Source organism: Diabrotica virgifera, chromosome 7, assembly GCF_917563875.1.
Source record: "Diabrotica virgifera virgifera chromosome 7, PGI_DIABVI_V3a".
Lineage (NCBI taxonomy): Eukaryota > Metazoa > Arthropoda > Insecta > Coleoptera > Chrysomelidae > Diabrotica > Diabrotica virgifera.
In genome coordinates, this window is record NC_065449.1 from 212,392,922 (window position 1) to 212,413,601 (window position 20,680).

Genomic DNA, 20,680 nt, shown 5'->3' on the forward strand with positions numbered 1-20,680 from the left:
TCTCTCTTTGACTCTTTACGCTCAATTTTGTTAACCAAAATACAGAGTTGGCGCAATGGTATCAAATTATTGAACTTTCAGGACGCATCTATTCATGTAAATTTTATTTCATTTGAGTGACATTATATTTTCCATAAGATGTGTGCGGTGTCCTTTAGTGGGATTTTTAATTTAAAATATCTCATTCAAACGAAACTTTTTGTTTATTCTAAGGTAGTTTCTGCCCTCGGTAATAATGTAATCTTTCATTCTTAGTTTAAATTTTTCAAAAATTTATTAGTTTTCTCAGAATTCGAAAAAAAAAAATGAATGCATTTAAAAAGCATTGAAGCCGACATTTTGCGCCTACGCCGTTATTTGAAAAAATTTCTATTATATTTAAACCGATAGCAACTTATTTTTTAGACTCAATATCCAATAGACTGTGAAACAAATTCACACAAACACTCATAAATGTTACCCAACGGTACAAACAATCCTGTTAAATTATTTGGGAATTCTAGAAGTTTTAGAAAAACTTTAAATAATTAAAATCTGAAAATTTAGGAATAGGGGTAGGGTAGGAAAAGGTCAACAATGAGTTTACAGCTGCTTGCAGAGATTGAATGCCATTTTTGTTAGGTTTGCCCACTCTAATCAGCCGAGTTATTTGAACCAGACTACCTAAAATGACATCAACTACATCTCATAATACTCTGGGCTAATTAGCAAAATACAAGGAAAAGTTATTTACCAGCAATTTTATTGCTGGAATCGAATCTTATTACTGTATGTATTAATAATATAGGTATGCAAAGTCCGCAGATAGTGTGCTATTTTTTTTATAAACAAAATGGCGCCCGATTTTTCAATTTTTGCTCTAGAACTCCAAACATTTTAACTTTACACCAAAAACACCCAAATAAAAATTCACCGCAATTAAATTATGCATAGAGACGTGTTTTTCCAGATTCACTTCGACGAAAACGTTCCCCGGAAAAAGCGGGTTTTTCCAACAAAATCTTTAATTTTCAACTAAAATTTTAGATAAGTATTTGTTAATCAATAATTAAATAACTTGGTAATGTAAAAGCCCTTTTCGTATAGATTATAATTCCAGAAGCCGATGGAAATTTAATGAACAGTTTAGCCACAATTGAATTGTTAATTAAAAATTTACGGTCGCTATAATAACGACAATAATTATGATGCATAAGAATAACTATGATTTTTTCATAAAAAGACACTATACCTATCTAATGTACTTTACAGAATTAAAATTGGACTATTGAAGCGGCCCCAGGAATATTTTAAAATTATAAACAATATTTTGACTTTCAAAAATTAGGTTGAAGAAAATGTAACCCTCAAAGATCAAAATCGGTATACGTTAAAAAAATGCATTTTCTCGGCTTCTCATGAAGCAATTTCCTTCATTATTTTTTTGTTACCTAATAACTCGAGTAGAGCCATCGAACTAACTCATTAATAAATGTCAACCTTGCTTTTGTTTTGTTATAATAGATTAATTTATTTAAAAGAACAGAAAACTACATATTTTTTCCAGTTGTAGGCTTTTTTTAGATAAACTTTTTTGCTAAACTAAACAAAAAATCAGACTGCTATTTATCACCAAATGGGCGTTTTAATGAGTGGAACATGTAGAATATGTCAAATGACAGGAATTATGACAGGTAATAAATAGCAGTCTGATTTTTTCATGAGAGTTTAATCTCTGTTCGGAGAGTTTAAAGTCTGTTCTGTCGGACAAAATAAATGTGCCGTTTTCGAGCTGTGACCGTTCCAAATTTTTAACCTGTTCCACAATTAAAACTACCCCTGTTTCAGTATTCCCATATATCAAAGTTTATTCGACTAGACACCCTTAAGCTATTAACAAATTTTCAGCTTGCTATTAATCAACTTTTTTTTCATACGCGGGATCCAGACCTATTACTACAAGTGTACCTTTTAAAGTTAAAAACATAAATATTCTCATTTGAAAGCTGTATAAATATTTAAACAAATTAAAATTTTGTGTTATAATAAATAAATAAATTTATTATCACAAAACAAAAGCAAGTTTGACATTTAATAATGCGTTAGTTCGATGGCTCTACTCGAGTTACTTGGGAACAAAAAAAGAATGAAGGAAATTGCTCCATGGGAAGCCGAGAAAATGCATTTTTTTTTAACGTATACCGATTTTGAACTTTGAGGGTTACATTTTCTCCAACCTAATTTTTGATTGGAATTTTGCTATTTTTGGCAATTTTCACACGTATTATCGATAGTTTTTATTATAATATATGTTATGAGCATTTTAAGGATATGAAAATTGGTGTGGAGAAAGAGGAAAAAATAAAAAGGTGACGGCTTGAAAGTTATGATCCTATTGTTTATATCTTTGCCGTAAATTCTGGTCAACTTTGACCGGTTGTATCTCAGGAACTACTCATCACAATTAAACGTTTTTTCTTTTAAAAGAAGCGTTCTACCGCTGTTTTTCGAATACCGTTTTTACAATTTAATTTAGTTTAATATTTCCCAAGATATTCTATTTGTTTATAAGCCAAAAAATTCTTTATAATTTTAAATATTCCTGAGGCCGCTTAAATAGTCCAATTTCAATTCTGCAAAAGTACATTAGATAGGTATAGTGTCTTTTTATGAAAAAATCATATTATTCTTATGCATCATAATTATTGTCGTTATTATAGCGACCGTAATTTTTTAATTACCAATTCAATTGTTGCTAAACTGTTCATTCAATTTTCATCGGATTCTGGAATTATAATCTATACGAAAAGGGCGTTTACACTACCAAGTTATTTAATTATTGATTAACAATTACTTATCTAAAAGTTTAGTTGAAAATTAAAGATTTTGTTGGAATACCCGCTTTTTCCGGGGAAAGTTTTCGTCGAAGTAAATCGGAAAAAACAGGTCTCTATGCAGAATTTAATTGCGGTGAATTTTTATTTGAGTGTTTTTGGTGTAAAGTTAAAATCTTTGGAGTTATAGAGCAAAAATTGAAAAAAAGCACGATTTTCGGGCGCCATTTTGTTTATAAAAAAAGTAGCACACTATCTGCGGACTTTGCATACCTATATTATTAATACATAAAATAATAAGATTCGATTCCAGCAATAAAATTGCTGGTAAATAACTTCTCCCAAAAATGGCCTATACTCCGATAATCAGCCCAGACTATAAGGAAGATTCGCCAGGATCAGATTCAAAAATATTGAATAACATTAAATTGTTAACTCGATTCTATTTTCTGTTATTAGGTACTGTTTTGATCTTAACAAATATTGGATAAAGATCGATATCATACGGGATTTCTAAAAACTCACTTCCTGATTTTCAAGTAATTATAGGAAAATAAATAAGAAATGATATTCATGTAATAAAAATATGTATATTACAATTGGTCAACGTCGATAGATTTAAACATTGTTCATAAAAAAATTATTATCTACAACATACCTAACACATTGTAACAAAACATTTCGTTCATGCCTAATTTCATTTTGTAAAAGTTTTTCTAACAATGTAACTTTCCTTTTTCTGAAACTGTACGGAAATTTATCTTTACTATGACTCACATGAGGTTTCGTACTTCTAAAATGGTCTTTGTTATGATTCTTATTTCTATATGGTTGTCGTTTCCTTTTACGAGTACAATTGGAAATTTCTACTTCATTTTTATCTATCACAGCATCTTCATTTTTCTGTTTTTGATTTTTGACTTCTGTTGGAGGTTCTCCATCACTATCTGGGTATTTGCCTTCAATTTTAGGTTCTTGTTTATTAGCTGGTGTCGCTTTTACAATTGTGGCACTTGTTTCTTCAGCTTCAGATTCGCTATCACTCATATATGCTCCCATTAGAGCACTAAGAGCACCATTTAATTTCATTTCCATCGGTTTGGATGGCCCACTACTCCATTCTTCATCGTCATAGTCGCTGAGCTCCTTTTCTTTTTCTTCTTCGATGGCAGAGGTACCTTTAAAGGGAAACACATTTCCATTCCAATCAGCTTTTTCGTCTATTAGAGATACAGGTTGCTTCTCTTTAACAAATGAACGCTTTTGTTTTTTCTTTGGAAGTTGCTTCTTGGTTTTTACAGCTTTGGTCACTAAAAAAGATATGCTGTGGTATATGTTCATTGCTAATAAAAAATATATCAAAATGATTTAACCTAGAGTACATGGCACTTTTGGTGAGGTGTGTGAGAAGACAAATTTTCACCTCAAGTTACCGGACGTCTCACTATGAGAGGTTGAAATCTGTTGTTCTGAAGCTATTTCTTTGTGGCATTTTTTTAATCAACTATTCTAAATGGGAAATAAGAAATTGACATCTGAGCTCGACAAGATCTGCATTCCTTAAGATGAAACACGCATCTTAATTAAAAAACTTTCGCTGGATACTAGTCTGTTTTAAACCAAGAGGAGTAATTCAAATTTCCCGCGCCGTAAAAATTGTTTGTAATGGACAGCCTAAGTCTGACGTCACAAATGTCACAAAATTGGGAGGAGCTTATATTGACTCCAAACAATTTGTTTGTACCGTTAAGAGGATGGGTACGTATTTTCGGCTGCAATGCTATTCAAATGGAGATTCATTTTTTCGAATCATGAGAAAACTAATAAGTATTTTTGAAAAATTTAAACGCAGAATGAAATATTACGTTATTAGCGAGGGCCGAAAGTCCCTGAGAACTTCTATATTTATTTTAATAAGTTACAGGGGTGAAAAACTAAGAGAAAACGACATCGCACACATCTTATGGAAAATATAATGTCACTCAAATTCAATAAAATTTATACGATTGGATCCGTTTTAAATTAACGGTCAATTCTTATCATTGCGTCAACTCAATTATGATTAATTACGGCGCAAATTGCAATTAAAGTTTATCGAAATCACATTTTTGGAGTCCATAAAGTGTTAGTAACAATCATTATTGCTCTGAGTGCTATTCAAAACAGCTTAAACCCCGCTGGGCCTAAGCGGATTAGTGAAACTAATCCGCTGATTTATGGAGTACATACCGATAATCTGGGTATTTTAAAATATTTTCTCTCTCTCTAACTTATGTACGTACCCATTTGATTTCAGATTTATTTATATCAATTTCTGCTCTTATTATTGAAAATACAGAGTTGGCGCAATGATAAGATTTGACCGTTAATTTAAAACGAATCTATTCGTATAAATTTTATTGAATTTGAGTGACATTATATTTTCCATAAGATGTGTGCGATGTCCTTTAGTGTGATTTTTAATTTCAAATATCTGATTCAAAATAAACTTTTTATTTATTCTAAGGGACTTTCGGCCGTCGGTAATAATTTAGTCTCTCATTCTGCGTTTAAATTTTTCAAAAATATTTATTGGTTTTTTCAGGATCCGAAAAAAAAATGAACATAATGTCTGTGGTAATATTTTCTAAATCTACTTTGTCTTACAACGCACTCAGCCGAATAGAATATTGTCAGCATATTGTCAGTCAGACACTGACAATCAGTGACAATTTTAAGTATTTGACATGGCATCGGGAATATTTTGAGTTGTCGATTAAATACTATATACTACTGATATATAGTGTATTTGATAAATAATTGATTTAAGACGTGAACTTAATAAAAAGTTATTTATTGTGTATTATTTGTGGAAGATCCAAGCAGAGAATACAACAGGATAATATATTCTGTGATCCAAGTATTTTGTTGTTAAAGATGTTCAAAATTGTAAGTATATGTTCCATAGTAACAATATATTATTAAAAAATCACTTTCAACACTTTTCCTCTTTTCTCGATTGAGTATTAGTTTTTGTTATACAAATAAATTATTACAATCACTGAATACATAGTTAGTGAAAAAATTATCACATTTATTAACTGAATTAATAATTTGCAATTATACAAATAACAGTTATCCAAGAACATTCAAAAGCCATCTCTTTCAAGTTAATCAAGACATTTTCAAGTAGAATGACATTCTAGTAATGTTTACATATCCATACCAGTGTGAATTTTACTACACGTAATTTGCCGTGTGAAGACAGAAAAAGTAGGGATAACCGTAAAATATTTGCGAATTATGTACCCATGGCCTTAAATGGTCAGAAGGAATTTTTCATTTATGTGCTTTGTGTGGCAAAATGACTTTTCATTTAGGTATTTCGTTAAAGAAACGTGTTAATTAAGAGATTTCTATTCGTTTTTGCTCAGGTGTTTTTTATTCCTTAGTGGTTGAAAATAAACATAACCTCAAAACTGCTTACGATCTAATCACTGCATTAAGTTAACTCACCTGAACAAAAACGAATAAAAATCTCGTAACTGACACGTTTCTTTAACTAAATACCTAAATGAAAAGTCTTATTTTCCTTATGAGTTTATACCTTATAAACAAAATTGTTTGGAGTCAAATATAAGCTCCTCCCAATTTTGTGACGTCAAGATTTAGGATGTCCATTGGTCAAACATCAGGCAAGTTTACTCCACTGTTATCAAATTTTGACACTAATGACATTTATAAAATTTTGACATCTTGGCATTTCATAGGTTAATTAAATTATATCTGATTTTTAGTCTGTTTTTATATAAAAAAAAGTTGTTTTTAGAATTATTTAGTGACATATTAGTATAAAATAATATTTATGGATTACCGACAAAGGCTGATATGATCAACCAAAAAAGATGTGTTTGGTGATATTTCTAGTGACTTTCTTGGGTGCGAATCTTTCTTTTTAGTTTACTCCTCTTGAATTAAAAACAAAGCGTCGGTATGGATTGATGAAGACATACATAATATATTCTATTCTCTGATATGAGACACCGGACCTACAGTTGAGTCCGCGAGTCTTTACCCGTGCGTCATTAATACCTGGTGAGATAAAACACATACTTTTTATTTTGCATTATTCTCTTCCACGCATGAAATTAATGACAAACCAACTGCCGTCTGTTATTAAGTAAAAACACATGTTATTTTTATGAACGATTTAGACTCAGTGTATTGAAAAGAGATAGATACAAAGAAAGACGATTGGGGATGTCTTCACATATTTTAAGTACAATTTCTGACGTTTTGGTTTATTTACTTTTGTGGCTGTCAGTTTGAATTTTTTGCTGTTATTTTGTCGAATTTTTGCAATTTGAAGTTTTTTATAGTATACAAACAGTTGTTTTCACAACTAATTTTATATTGGAGTTAGAAATTTTGTAATAAGTTTATGTTATTTTACGATAAATTTTGACAACGTACAAAGCTAACCTCATTGTTGACACAGTTGAATGCTTGTGTTTGAGATTCCGCCAAAGTGAATAAAATAACAAAAAGAAAATATGTTATTGAATTTTTTTATAAATTATTTATTTATTTATTAATCAAAGATAATAAAATAATTTATTAAGCTACTTCAAATGTAGCTGTAATTATGCACCAAAATTTTAAAGCAAAACTTAAATTTGACATTCTATTTATTTGATAACGTCAAATTTTATAATAACCCGTGATCGGAATAATATCCATTTGCTGTTGCGTTTAGTAAATTTCCGACTTATTTCGTATGCTTTAAATGATGACGCACGGGTAAAGACTCGCGGACTCAACTGTAAGTAGTATGTGAAGCTTGGAGGCTTTCGAGATGCGGGTTCTTAGAAAAATCCTGAAAATATCCTAGTCAGACCATGCAACTAATGAGGCAGTATTGCGTAAAATGGGCCATGACAGAAGTATTCTTAACATCAGCAAGAAGCAGAACCAGTTATCTAGGACATGATAACATTTTTTTCTGGCAAAATGAAAATATTACTCGGCAGTGAAAAACTACAGAAATCAGTTAAATTAATGACACTACAATTTAAATTAGGGGCAACAAAACCAGCCCTGTAAAATCTGGATAATTAAAATTCTATACTTACATCGATGTTTATCCTTTCCAAATCGATTGTCGTTCTTTTTTATCCTTTCTCCTCTTTTCAACATGGCTTCCTGTTTTATCTGTCTTTTCATAATATTCTCTTTACTGGGATAATTCTTCTTCCTATCTTCCACCCACTTAGCTATATCTTCTGGAGTATTTATATTTCTAATTCTGTCATACAAACCGGTAGCATGTTGCATTAAAATGTGTTTCTCCAACATTTTTTCATGAGCCGTAAATGTACATCCGTCTAAATTACAAGTTTTGTGTTGTGACATATGCTTGTCATATTGATTTTGATTATAAAAATCTCTGTCACAACTTTCACATGTAAAAAGAATTTCTTGCTTTTCTTGTTGATACCAGTAACAGTCATTTTCTCCATAATATTGACTGTTTTCTTCATAGTTATAGTCTTCGTATTCTATATATTCATCAGTTTCGTTGAAATCCTCATTCTCTTCATACATATCCTCTATGTATTCATCTTCAGGGTGCTTATATTCGAAATTACCTATCTAATAGAAAACAGTGTTAAATTTTAGTGTAAATATATATGTGAATGTTTTTTATGGCGGTTAATGATATCAGTTCACAAAATTTCCACTATTATAGGTACTTACAATCTATATATTCTCTTCACACAAAGATTATTTAACTAAAAGATAAATGATTTTTAAGAACAAAGTACTTTTTATATAGGGTAATAAGAGCATTTGAGACTTGGACAATTCAGAATGAATCTATTTACAAATGAATTGACAAATAAAAGCAAATGGTATTTGTGACACAAACTTCATAACTTTTATGCTTGTAGAATGTCGCTTCTAACTGAAACAAGCCAAGAAGCAATAGCTAAATTGAAATCATTTCATAGTATTCATCAGATCAAGATGATGTTCATTTATGGAAAATGATAGCATAATTACTCAATGATGCATTAAAAATTTTCTCACTCTTTATCAATATTAAAAATTATCCAGTACATGAAGTAACAAAAATGTATGTAAAATAAACTTTAGGTATCTTTATTTGAAATATTCCGCCAAAAAAATGTTACAGTAATACATATACTACTTGTAGATGTTTTGTGAAGTATATGTAAAGACCTTACTGACTACGGACTGTTGTTTCCAAATATTTGAGATTATAGAAAAATTGTATAACTTGACAAGTTGATAAGTCCGCAATCTTAACATAAACTTTGAACTAGACATTCTTCTTGAATTAATTTTTAGAATATCCTAGCATTAATTGTTTTCTGTGTAGCGTATCATCCGGTGAGGCTGTCGAACCAATGCTCAAAGTTATTAAATAACAAAATTAGATGAATAAATGAATTTATTTCAAAAAACGAAGATTTATTTTGATACATTCCTGATCAAAAAAATTAGTGTACACTTGTACAGGGTTATTCACTATATTTTGACTCCCCTGTAAATTGCTTTATTTACAGAATTAGAAAAAAATGTAAAATACAAAAGTTATTCGATTTTTAAATTATGATTTTTTGATATATATATCGTACTAGTGACGTCATCCATTTGGGCGTGATTATGTAATCGACTATTTTTTTTAAATGGGAATAGGGGTTGAGTGCTAGCTCATTTGAAAGGTTATTCAATTCCCTATTGAGTAATATAAACATTAATATAATTATACAGGGTGTCCAATTTTTTTTGAATTAAATTAATGGGCACAAAAAGAAGGATGTATGTAATTTATTTAATTTAAAATACCTTTTACTGCTGTTAGAAGACAGAAATAAAAGTTTATTGCACAAATAAACATTGAATTTTGCTTAAATTCGATGTTCAAACCGCCAACAGACAGATGGGGGGCAGCTTGAACATTAATTTAAGTGAAAAGTAATGTTTATTTGTTCAATAAACATTTATTTCTGTTTTCTGACAGCAGTAGAATGTATTTTGAATTAAATAAATTACATACATTCTTCTTTTTGTGTCAATTAATTTAATTAAATTTTTTTTGGACACCCTGTATAATCATGTTAATGTTAATATTACTGAATAGGGAATTGAATAACCTTTCAAATGAGCTAGCACTCGACCCCTATTCCCATTTAAAAAAAGTCGATTACGTCATCACGCCCAAATGGATGACGTCACTAGTACGCGATATATTTCAAAAAATCATAATTTAAAAATCGAATAAATTTTTTATTTTACATTTTTTTTCTAATTTCGTAAATAAAGCAGTTTACAGTGGGATCAAAATATAATGGATAACCATGTACCCTGTTATTGTACATGACACGTTTGTATGTTTTTTAATTTTGTCAGTGTATAGTGGTTTTAATGGGCAGAAAGTAAAAATTGATTAGAAAAAACGTTCATTTGAAACAAAATTTTGACAAACAATATTTTTTAATACATTTACGATAAGTTTCACGTTTATTATGTCTTCTATGTTTTTTTTTAAAGAATTCCTCATTACAGAATCGCACTTTGACGTCAAATGTTCTCGTTTGCTAAAAGATCAAGGAACTCACATTTCTACACGAACTGTAAGAAGAGTAGTTTACGTTCTCATAAGCCAGCAACATGACCAAAATTAAGATCAGGTCATGGAGCTAACAGGATGAGATTGATGAATAATTACGGAGACTGGACTGTTCATCAATGGGATGTGGTAATGTTGTCTAATGAGTCACATTTTTGCTTACGATCTCAAAACGGACGCGAACGTGTATGGAGGAGACCCGGATAATGATTTTTGTACCCTCGGAGATCGCTGGGAAAATTTACACTTAAAATAACAAAATTCAGTTTGGCAACACTGTGTAAATGTTGATAGTAACATATCCCTTTTAAGATAAACAGAACTGTAATTTGGCCCAGACAAATTAATATATTTTTTTGCCAACAAAAATGAGATTTTTCAACCAAATGTTTCAAATATGATTTGCAAAATAATTTTTAATTGGGTTCTGTTAATGAGCTTGCTTTTTTTGTCATTAAAGTAGAAAAAACTTTAAATTTCATTCATTAAATCATTATCGTCTTAATTATTTTAACTGTACTAATATCCGTCAACTAATTCTGAATGATTAATGGGTTGTTAAAACATTTAATCTGTAGCGGCTTCTGGAATGTCTTAAAAATATCGAATTTCATTGATAAAATGCGCATATCCCACCGATCTTCGCTTCGATCATACCTCGCTATATTTCACAGGATATATATTATTCATTCAGGATAATGTCTTATTTATGTAGAGTAATGCGCATTCATATACTGTGTGAATTGCCATGGTCTACTTAAATACAGTCGGAATTTCTGTTTTGGATTGGCCTGCTTGTAGTCCTGCCATGAATCCATTAGAACATTTACGGGACATTTTAGAGAAAAACATTAACAAAAGGCAAGCGCTGCCAGAAACGATTCAAGAGCTGAAAATAGCGTTGGATAAAGAATGGAAACATATACCGCAACAGATTCAGCAACATATTAGAAGTATTTCTAGACATATTGAAATCCTCCACAGATGTAGGGGAGGCAATACTTGATACTAAACCTTAAAAACAGCCAATTGTGGCCAATTAAAATGTTAGTTTTTGATTTATTTAATTTTTCATACAATGTTAATTTTTTGCATTACTTATTACTTCCTTTTGGGGTACCTATTTTTCCTATTACTATTATTTTAGCGTTTTAAATAAACGATTTCTATTATTAATGTTTACATGCTCCTTATTTAAACTACTCAACACCTACAGCAATTTAAAAAAATCAGACAAAATGCAATTTTTTTAATCAGGAGTGTATATGTTTCTCAGAAACCGCGTGAAACACTTTTTTTTGTAAAACTGAGTCACCAATAAAAACATTCACTTTGATCAAATAAAACACATCAAAAAAGGAAAGAAAACATAAAACAAAAGCAGACGAACGTGATGAAATCCAATTTGTAAAACTACTTTGAAAAAATGTCTGAGTATCTGAATATAACAGAAGATTTAAGATATTATGTAACTTACTCAAAATTCCTGAGAAACTGAGTTTCTCACTATGTTGGGTCTGAGGTGGAAATCTCTCCAATGATTGTATAAAGAACTCTTCACTTTATTATTGTTGATAAGTGTCTTCGTTGATAAAAGCACTGACCGTTCTTAGAAAACAAAAATTAAAGAAGAGAAATGAAAATGTATGTTTGAAATGTGAAACATTCTGATTATACATCCTACCTAAAGCACCATCAAATCTTAACAGCACTTCTATAGATTTCTTCTCAGACATAAACTGTATCCAAACTTAAACACTTGATGAAGTATAAGAATCCATTCAATTTTTACTGTTAACAAAGTAAATCTCCAGCAAATGTACCAATCACTTAGCTTTGATGTATCAGCACTGTTTAAATCAAATAAATTTTCATTTCTCTACTTCACTGTTCTATAAGGTATAAGCCAGTATTTATAAAAAATCAATTAATCTTGAATTAATATTTTATTTGGCTGTGGTCTCTAAAAACGGTCAGATCTAGTAGTTAAGTAGAAAACACTAAACAAATTGAGTCATCCAATAGAAATTAACTTGCTGCCATACAAGTTTGAGTGTGACTACTATAAAACTAGAAATAAATTGAGGCTACTTACGTTTTCACAATTTTTCCTGAGCAGTTTGAAAAATTTAGTTACTGTAATTGTGTCTGCAGAACAATACCACAGTATATTTTCAGAAGAAAGTAAAATTTTTCATCTACCAGACGTCACACTTTGTGATCATCACACAAAAATACAAAAACGTATGATTTAAAAATAATAACATTTTTGGTGTCAAACCATTTAAACAAAAATGTCAAACCTTTTAAAAAATTTTTACTACAAAAAATTAATTTTTTTTATAATGGCGTAAAATATTCAACAAAGAGACCATTACACCATTCTAGTCAAAGATGGCATCAAGAATGGAACAACACGAAGAATGTGGCACAGTGGACAAAGATGCTGTTCCCGAACAAAGAGACTGGTTCGACTGTGAACACAGACACTGGATTATTCGCAGGTGCTCAAAAGACACGAATGTTTTAGGGCTTACCTCTCTAGTTCAGAAAGGCTTGACAGAATGAATGTCTATACTGCAGACACCCAGGCACTGTGACACATACAATGTTGTGAGTGGAACAGATAGATAGCAGAAACGAGCAGAATGGAAAGAGAGACAGATGTGAATTTTGTGACAGTGAGACAAATGACCGAAAAGAAAGCAGGTTGGACTAGTGTACACAACTGCATGCATGCAGTGATCAAGAAGAAAGACAGCTGGACCAATGGCAACAGTAAGAGGAAAATATTTAAGTTGAAGGTATCGGGAATATGTTTTGATAAGAGGCGAACAAATGAGTCAGACTGTGGGAAGGAGGAAATGCTGTGAAAGTGAAAACAGCATTCTAAAGGAACTGACATAAGATTTCCAACACTGATTCAAACAAATAAGGTCATATAATAGGAGCCTAATAGAATCAACAAACTTTATTAAATTCACGTTTTTGGGAGTTTTCACCAGAAAGAGTTCAATAGAAAATCAATAGATAAAAGTGAAAATATTTGTTGAATATTAATCTAAAAAGAAATTAAAGTGTAATAACATATTTAGCAATGATATTAATTGTAGTAAAAATTTTAACCATAAGAGTGCCAACATATTTGTTTGGAAGTAAAAGATATCATGAAATAAACATTTTGTATATTGAAATTTGAAAGCAACAAAAAAATATTAAAAGAAATATTTTGTAAAATGAACTAAAGATATCGAGGGTATACCAGCAGAACGCACTAAGTCAATTTTTTTAGTTATTTAACTATTAATGCAGTCGTATATAAAAAGGTATGCTCTATATACTGCAAAAACACACAAAGTCGTATTTATTATAATAACAGAAAAAAATTAATACTAAGTCAGTTTGACCGTTTCATTTACTAGCAGAATGCATTAAGTACTCTTAATGTAGTCTGCTTGTACTATTTTTGCGAAAACCGAACATACAACACTGAATTAACGTTGACTTACAACATTCTGATTGCACAATCTGTATACCTATCGTCAGATTTAAATCAAAAGGTTAATGTACGAAAAGAGAAACGGTTTACCTAATTAAAGGGCCATAAATGTGACAACTCATAGGTCAAGCCGTGCTAATCAACTATTTTTGAATATTGAAAATTTTCCAAAATTATACTCTACGCCGATTAAAATTAATTGTGCCAAAAAGAATAAGTTAATGCAGTTATGCGAGAAGAAAGTACCAGAAGCCAGAAGTATTTCACAGGTAGTACGAAGATTTGTCCATTGATGAAAAAATTATCAATGTTCTGCCGGAACCTATGTCTATGATTCAGATTAGATCATTTAGCACTAAAATCACCTGAGTAAATAGATTTTAACTACAGCACCTAGAGACTTGCAACATTTTGCATTGTGTTCAGTATGATGTCGGGAAAAACATCTACAATAGAAAAATGAGTGGAAATGCATAATTGTATTTTAAAGGGCACAAACTGCATCCAAAAGTGCATAAACATGTCAAGATAATTAAGGGCCAGATTTTGTTACTCGGGGGCTTTTGGGGTCGCTGAATACAAATTCGCCACCAGCACCGACCCTCGGGGTACCTAGGGCACAGTTTCACTGCTAAGGCACATCAATCTTCTGGAGTTTAGAGGGTTTTCGGCACTAAATTGATGCAAACAGATTACTCAGGGAGTCTTTGGGTGTGCTGAAGACGAATACACCTTCAGAACAGACACCTGGTATCTAGGGTCACGCCATCTTCGAAATTTCGAGGGATTTCGGCACTTAATGCATGCAAATAGATTACTAGGCGGTTTTTAGGGTTACTTAGTATGAATACGCCATCAGAAATGAACCCGGACCACCTGGTGCCCAACGTCACTGCTAAGGCATGTTACCTTATAGAGTTTGGAGAGTGTTTGTGCATCGGGGGTCGGTTCTGATGTCGTATTTTTTATTCAGCGGCCGCAAAAACCCTCGAGTAATCTGTTTGCATCAATTTGCCGAAAACCCACGAAACTCCAGATCATGTGCCTTAGCAGTGAACCTGGGCACCTGGTGCTCCGGTGGCCGGTTCTGCTGGTGTCAGAGACCAAAAAACCATCAAGTGACAAAATCTGGCCCTCAATACACTTATTTGGATATGTTTATGCACCTTTGGATGCATTCTTTTCACTTTTAAAATGCAAGTATGCATTTCCATCCATTTTTCTATTGTAGGTTTTTTTTCCGACATCATCTTGAATACAATTCAAAAAGTTACAAGTTTCTATGTGCAGTATTTAAAAATCCTAAATGCCCTGGTCTAGATAAAGAAGACTAATCATCTATGTATTTGCTTGTTGTATTTTTTTTGTATCTAATAACTAAATTTCTGAAAATTTCTATTGTCCATTTTTATTTTTATTTTTCAATAGGATTGTTTTAATGCCGAAATTCTAGTTGTCTAAGATTATAGGATAAAACATTAATGGTAAAATTGATACAACTAAAATTAACATTAAAATGAGATTAGTTGTGTGTCTACTTGTGTAAAATAGTAACATTATGAACAAGCAGAATGAACTGTCAGTTCATTATTTATTAAAAAAATAATTACTAATTAACCAAAAACAATAACTGTAGTTGTAATATACCACATTCTTTAAAATACCATTCCTATTTCTATACAAGTAATAGAATTAAACTAAAAGTAATACTTTTTGTGTAATTTTGATTTATATTTAAAAATTTTACTAAAACTTGATTTTCTCAAAAGAGTGATTTTTGACTTAGTGCAATCTGCTCCTATACCCTCGATATATTTATTATTATTAACTAATAAAAAAAATATGCTTTCAAAGTTCTTAGCACTAAGAAAAATAACAATAAATATTTTTAATTGAAACACAAATTTACTTTAGATATAAAGACATATTAATCTACAATTTAGTGGATTTAAATTGATCAAATTTATAAAAGTATTCAGCTGAATAAGAATAAATCTATGTTCTTAAAAATGATCACTGTCATTTTAGAAAAGCTTAATTTAAGTTCAGCTGAATCTTTCTAACATATTTACACTAATATTAAAATCTTAACATTAACTAGCCCAGGAAAAAATAATACTACTTAAAGTATTTTTAAGAAAAAAATCAAAAACTCAATAATGGATTTTAAGAATCTTTTTTATTAAATACTATTTTGTTACACAGATATATCTTCATATGATGAAGATACCGAGTTCAGAACATAAATAAATATTGCAACCCAGAACGAAAATAAAAAATACTATTTATAAGTTAATTTTTGCTTGTAACAAGCAAACATGTAGGTATTTCATGATTAATAAATAAATGTCTCTATCACTATACAATCATGGATCCACAGACATACGAGAACAAAATTTCATAATTTACAATTACACCAAGTTAAAATTACATTGAATTTATTTTAAATTAAGAGGCCAAATGTATTTTCAGTTAACGTTAAATGTGGGGCCCAACTTAAGCAGGAGTGACTTCTTAACTGAAGTCTCAGCTACTGAACTGAGACTTGACTATTGTTGCCCAGAGGGCTGATTTTCAGAATTTTTTTTCACCTCTGATTCAGCTGACTTTTTGCTACTGTCCTGTAAAGATATCCAATTAATTTAGATAGTTCAGCTACTGCTGACATTCCATAAAACATTTGTAAATAGTTCAAAGCAGTTTTCTATTCACTTATCATACTTGCAATGAATGTCACTATTTTTAAAAGCACAAATGAACAGAAACCGCATAATATCTTAACCCTTTGAGTGCTGATGTGTGACAAGTGTGCATGGCGGCTTCAGGCATCATATGACACTACAATGTAAATGCAGTGAAAATCGATTTAGCACCCAGGTCGCACCAGGAAAATTTCATCAGCAATGAAAGGGTTAAAAGAACATTGTTTAAATTATAATGAATTGGAAAAGACTGTAAGACTTGTACACACTTCTAAGTAGGTCAAAACGGCAAACAGGTGTATGTTCTCAAAAAATTTTCTTGATAATCAAAAATTTTTTTGAGAACATACACCTGTTTGCCGTTTTGACCTAAATTATAATAAACTTTTAATTAACAAATTATCTGTGCCTTGGTAAATGTTTGTGGTAATTGAAGTTATTGTCATCATCAATGGTGCTACTAAAGTAGAGTCTCGACATTCTCAAGTATGTTTCACCATCTATTTACAGTTTGATGTCCAATAGAATCTCAGTTCCTCACTGTCTCAGTTTTATAATTAGGGTCCGAAATTTTTTATATAAATATCAAAAATATCGGATATATATTGAGATATATTGGATATAATAGTCAAAGCTCCTTATTCGCGATTTCTTTATTTGCGTTTTCACTATTCGCGGACTAAAAAAATGCGATCCAATTCCTGTATTCGTGATCTAAGATTTCTTTATTCGCGGATCGAATCGATATATCGGTACATACATATACCAAAATAAAAAGCATTCAGTATACTTTGTCAACACGTCAGCAAGTGGACAATAAAAAAATAAGATTGACCTTATTACAACTACACCTAGATTGGCGTAGGCTTTGATTCAAACTATGGACCAAAGAATAATCCAGGCCTTTAAACTCTATTACATTAGACGAACCTTCACAATGATACTGAATAACGCGGAATGTGATCCTGATCTGAATGTTATGGAATGCTGGAAGGAATTTGACGTAGCAAAATGAATTGTAAACATAAAAGAATCATTGCAAAAGTTTCTCAAATCGTTCTGGAAGAAACTGTGAACTATTCTGACTGTGGGAAATGAAGAATCTGTGCAAGCTCAAACTTTAACTGCAAACATTGCCGAAATTGCGAGTGAAATGGAACGAGATGGGTTTAAACAGATAGAATCAAGTGAGGTTCAGGAGATGCTTGAATCGCAAGATCGAGGAAATGTTAAATTCACAATCCATTGAAGAAGAGGATTTAACAAGCACTGGAAACTTGACATTTCATTTGAGAAAAAAATTGTGACGGTTTAGGAATGGAAAATGAGCTTTGTGATTTTTTTATGAAAATTGATCTATCTATGGAACGAACAGTGGCGGCGCCTGGTGTAAAATATTGGGGGTGCACACATAATGTTAACATATAAAAAGACCTTGAGACCCTATTTCCGTAGGTAAAGGTTTTTGAGTGTCTTCAAATTGTAAAAATCAAAGGACCTTATTAAAAATTACAATAAATAATGTATTTTATTGACTTAAAATTATAATTTAGTGTTTAAATGTTACAAGCAAGTTTTGTAACGAAAGTCAGTCGCCTGTTATTTGTTAGATAAATTATTCACAAACAAATTCAGTAAAATTTGGAATTTCTTGAATCATTTTTTTTTTATTGAAAACATTGCGAGTGGAGTTAATCGATCCTGGCCCATAGCTATTCTAAGGAAAGTTTTGATACGTTTCAATGCAGAGAGACATCGTTCTGTTTCTGCAGTTGTCACTGGCATCGTAACAAGTAGGTACATAATTGGAGAATTCCAATCTGGAATTCCAACTGGATAGTTAAAATCGTATCTTCTATTTTATTCATTATGCTTCCTCTTCTCCAAATATGTGCTTCACACCTACACAATTTGTAAGTTTTTACACAAATCTCCATTTTAAATAATCATTTATAATTATGACGTTTACACTTTGGTACATTCTTAATTAACAAATTTGGTTTCGGCATTTTTAATTTTTCTTCTAAATATAATGAAGAAAATTTAATTGATTTTAAATAATCCACGCTAACATTTACGTCCACAAATCCGTCCATTCTTAATATAGTTCCGAAATTCTAACTTCATGAAAGCAAAATTTAAACATACGTGTGCCGTGCACGTTGAAAACACCAAAGATCATGCCATAAGATCACATCCAACTTGTGATCCTATGGCCATCTAAACTTGTGGGCTATAGCGGGTAGCGGGGTGGGTGGTGAGTTGTATTTCGTCGTATGAAAAGTCATTGGTATAGGAACCACTGTGAGAGCGGTGAACGCGGGGTTCTGTCTAAGGCCTCGCATCCGTGAACTTTCTCCTTTGAAATAGAATAAAAATAATTAAATGTTACCTATTAGATACTTATAAACTCCTTGGATCTGTTATTTCGAATTTAAATTACTGTATAGTTAGATTAAACTGTTATTTATAGAATGATAAATATTACATATATGAATGTTGGTGTGAAAGTAATTTTGGGGGTTCACGTGCACATGTGCACTTATGGAGAAACCACCACTGGGAACGAAGCATTATTCTTAAGGGGCAAATTGGTAATGCCACTGCTAAATACCAGTCCGAATTGAAGGAGTTTTTAAACACTGCCAAGCAAGAGAAAATTACTAAATTCTTTAAAAGATTGCTAAACCGGAAGATAATATGTAAATAATCAATATGTATGGTCAAAAACTTACATTAAACTGTTTTTTTTTAAGTATTTGCTTTGTTATTTCGTCACCTAGGAACGTATCCCCTATAATCCCATATAAATTACCATTCCATATTCACGGTTTCTGTAATCGCGGTATATTTACAGAACATATACCCCGTGAATAAAGAGCTTCTACTGTATTATGTAATTGATGTAATACCGAACATGCAATATAAATATGAACATTTGGATATATTATATATATTATATCCAAATGTTGATATTTATATTGCATATTCGGTATTACATGTTTTCAAATATCCATGACATGGATAATAAAACTAACTAATTAATAATTTTAATTATTAATTTTATTACAGAAGTAAAAAGTTTTCCATTAACTGATATAATAAAGTAACAAATCTGTGCTCTCAGGGTAAAAGTTATTAAGTCAGAAATCATCGTATTGAGTTTCAATTCGAGAAATCGCAAGATTTGACTTGTATTATTATTTCCGCTGTATATTCTGTATGCTTTAATCGTTGTATATGATTTAGGATTTTTTACCCACAAATATAGATCGCCATCTATCCGTTTGTCCACTTAACTCAAAATGACCAAAACTTGACTTAAGAACTTTTACCCTGAGACCACAGAAATATTATAAAAACAAAATTTCTTTCTAAACCCAGATAATATAGAAAACAAATTGCTTAGCTGTTTTTTGACACTTCAACACATTTCAAAGTTTGGACTGAACTAGTTCAAGATGAAAAATATATCTCTAAAGCTGCCGTCGCTGTATTAGCTGTTAACAATAATTAGTCACCTAACAATTTTTTTTCCCGAAGTCCAGTCATTTTCATCTATAGTTAAAGATTTCCACCCTACCAATGGCATGCGTAAAGAAAAAAAAAAAGGGAAATTATTGTTAGCAAATCAAAAGAATGTACCAAAATTATAGCTCTCTTTTTAAAATAGCAACATTCATTTTTATAAATGTAAAGTGAAATATTTTTGATAAAATTTAATCTAAAAACAATCGCTTAACACTCAGGTATTAACTTTAAATCTTTTAATAGATCGATCTTGACTCAAATTAAAAATTAAACAAGGTGGAGAACTGCCAAAGAAATACTTAAAGATCAATGATATTCTACTTTTCTTTGGAAGTTGAGAGAGCAATTATCAAAAACAATTAGGATTTTTATTAACACATTCGCTGCACATGACCCCGATCGGAGTCAAAGTGATACTTTACCAGATACTGATGACTCCGATCAGGGACAGTAACCTGTTGACTTTTAAGACGGTAAATTTTTGGTGCTCCTGGATAAC

General features: G+C 31.0%; 2 protein-coding genes across 2 annotated transcripts in view; both read right to left on the bottom strand.

The window, feature by feature from the left end:
• The window catches only part of LOC126887942 (uncharacterized), a 500,758-nt gene that overhangs the window by 23,705 nt on the left and 456,373 nt on the right, over positions 1–20,680 (bottom strand). The gene's annotated exons all lie outside the window — the stretch shown is intronic.
• Positions 3,384–20,680, bottom strand: part of LOC114340468 (nuclear FMR1 interacting protein 1-like) — a 33,105-nt gene continuing 15,808 nt past the window's right edge. The window contains exons 3-4 of the mRNA XM_028291216.2: positions 7,925–8,444; positions 3,384–4,123 (exon numbers count right to left, since the gene is read on the bottom strand). Coding sequence (XP_028147017.1) covers positions 3,432–4,123; positions 7,925–8,444 — 1,212 coding nt within the window. The 3' untranslated portion in view covers positions 3,384–3,431. The remainder of the gene's footprint in view (positions 4,124–7,924; positions 8,445–20,680) is intronic.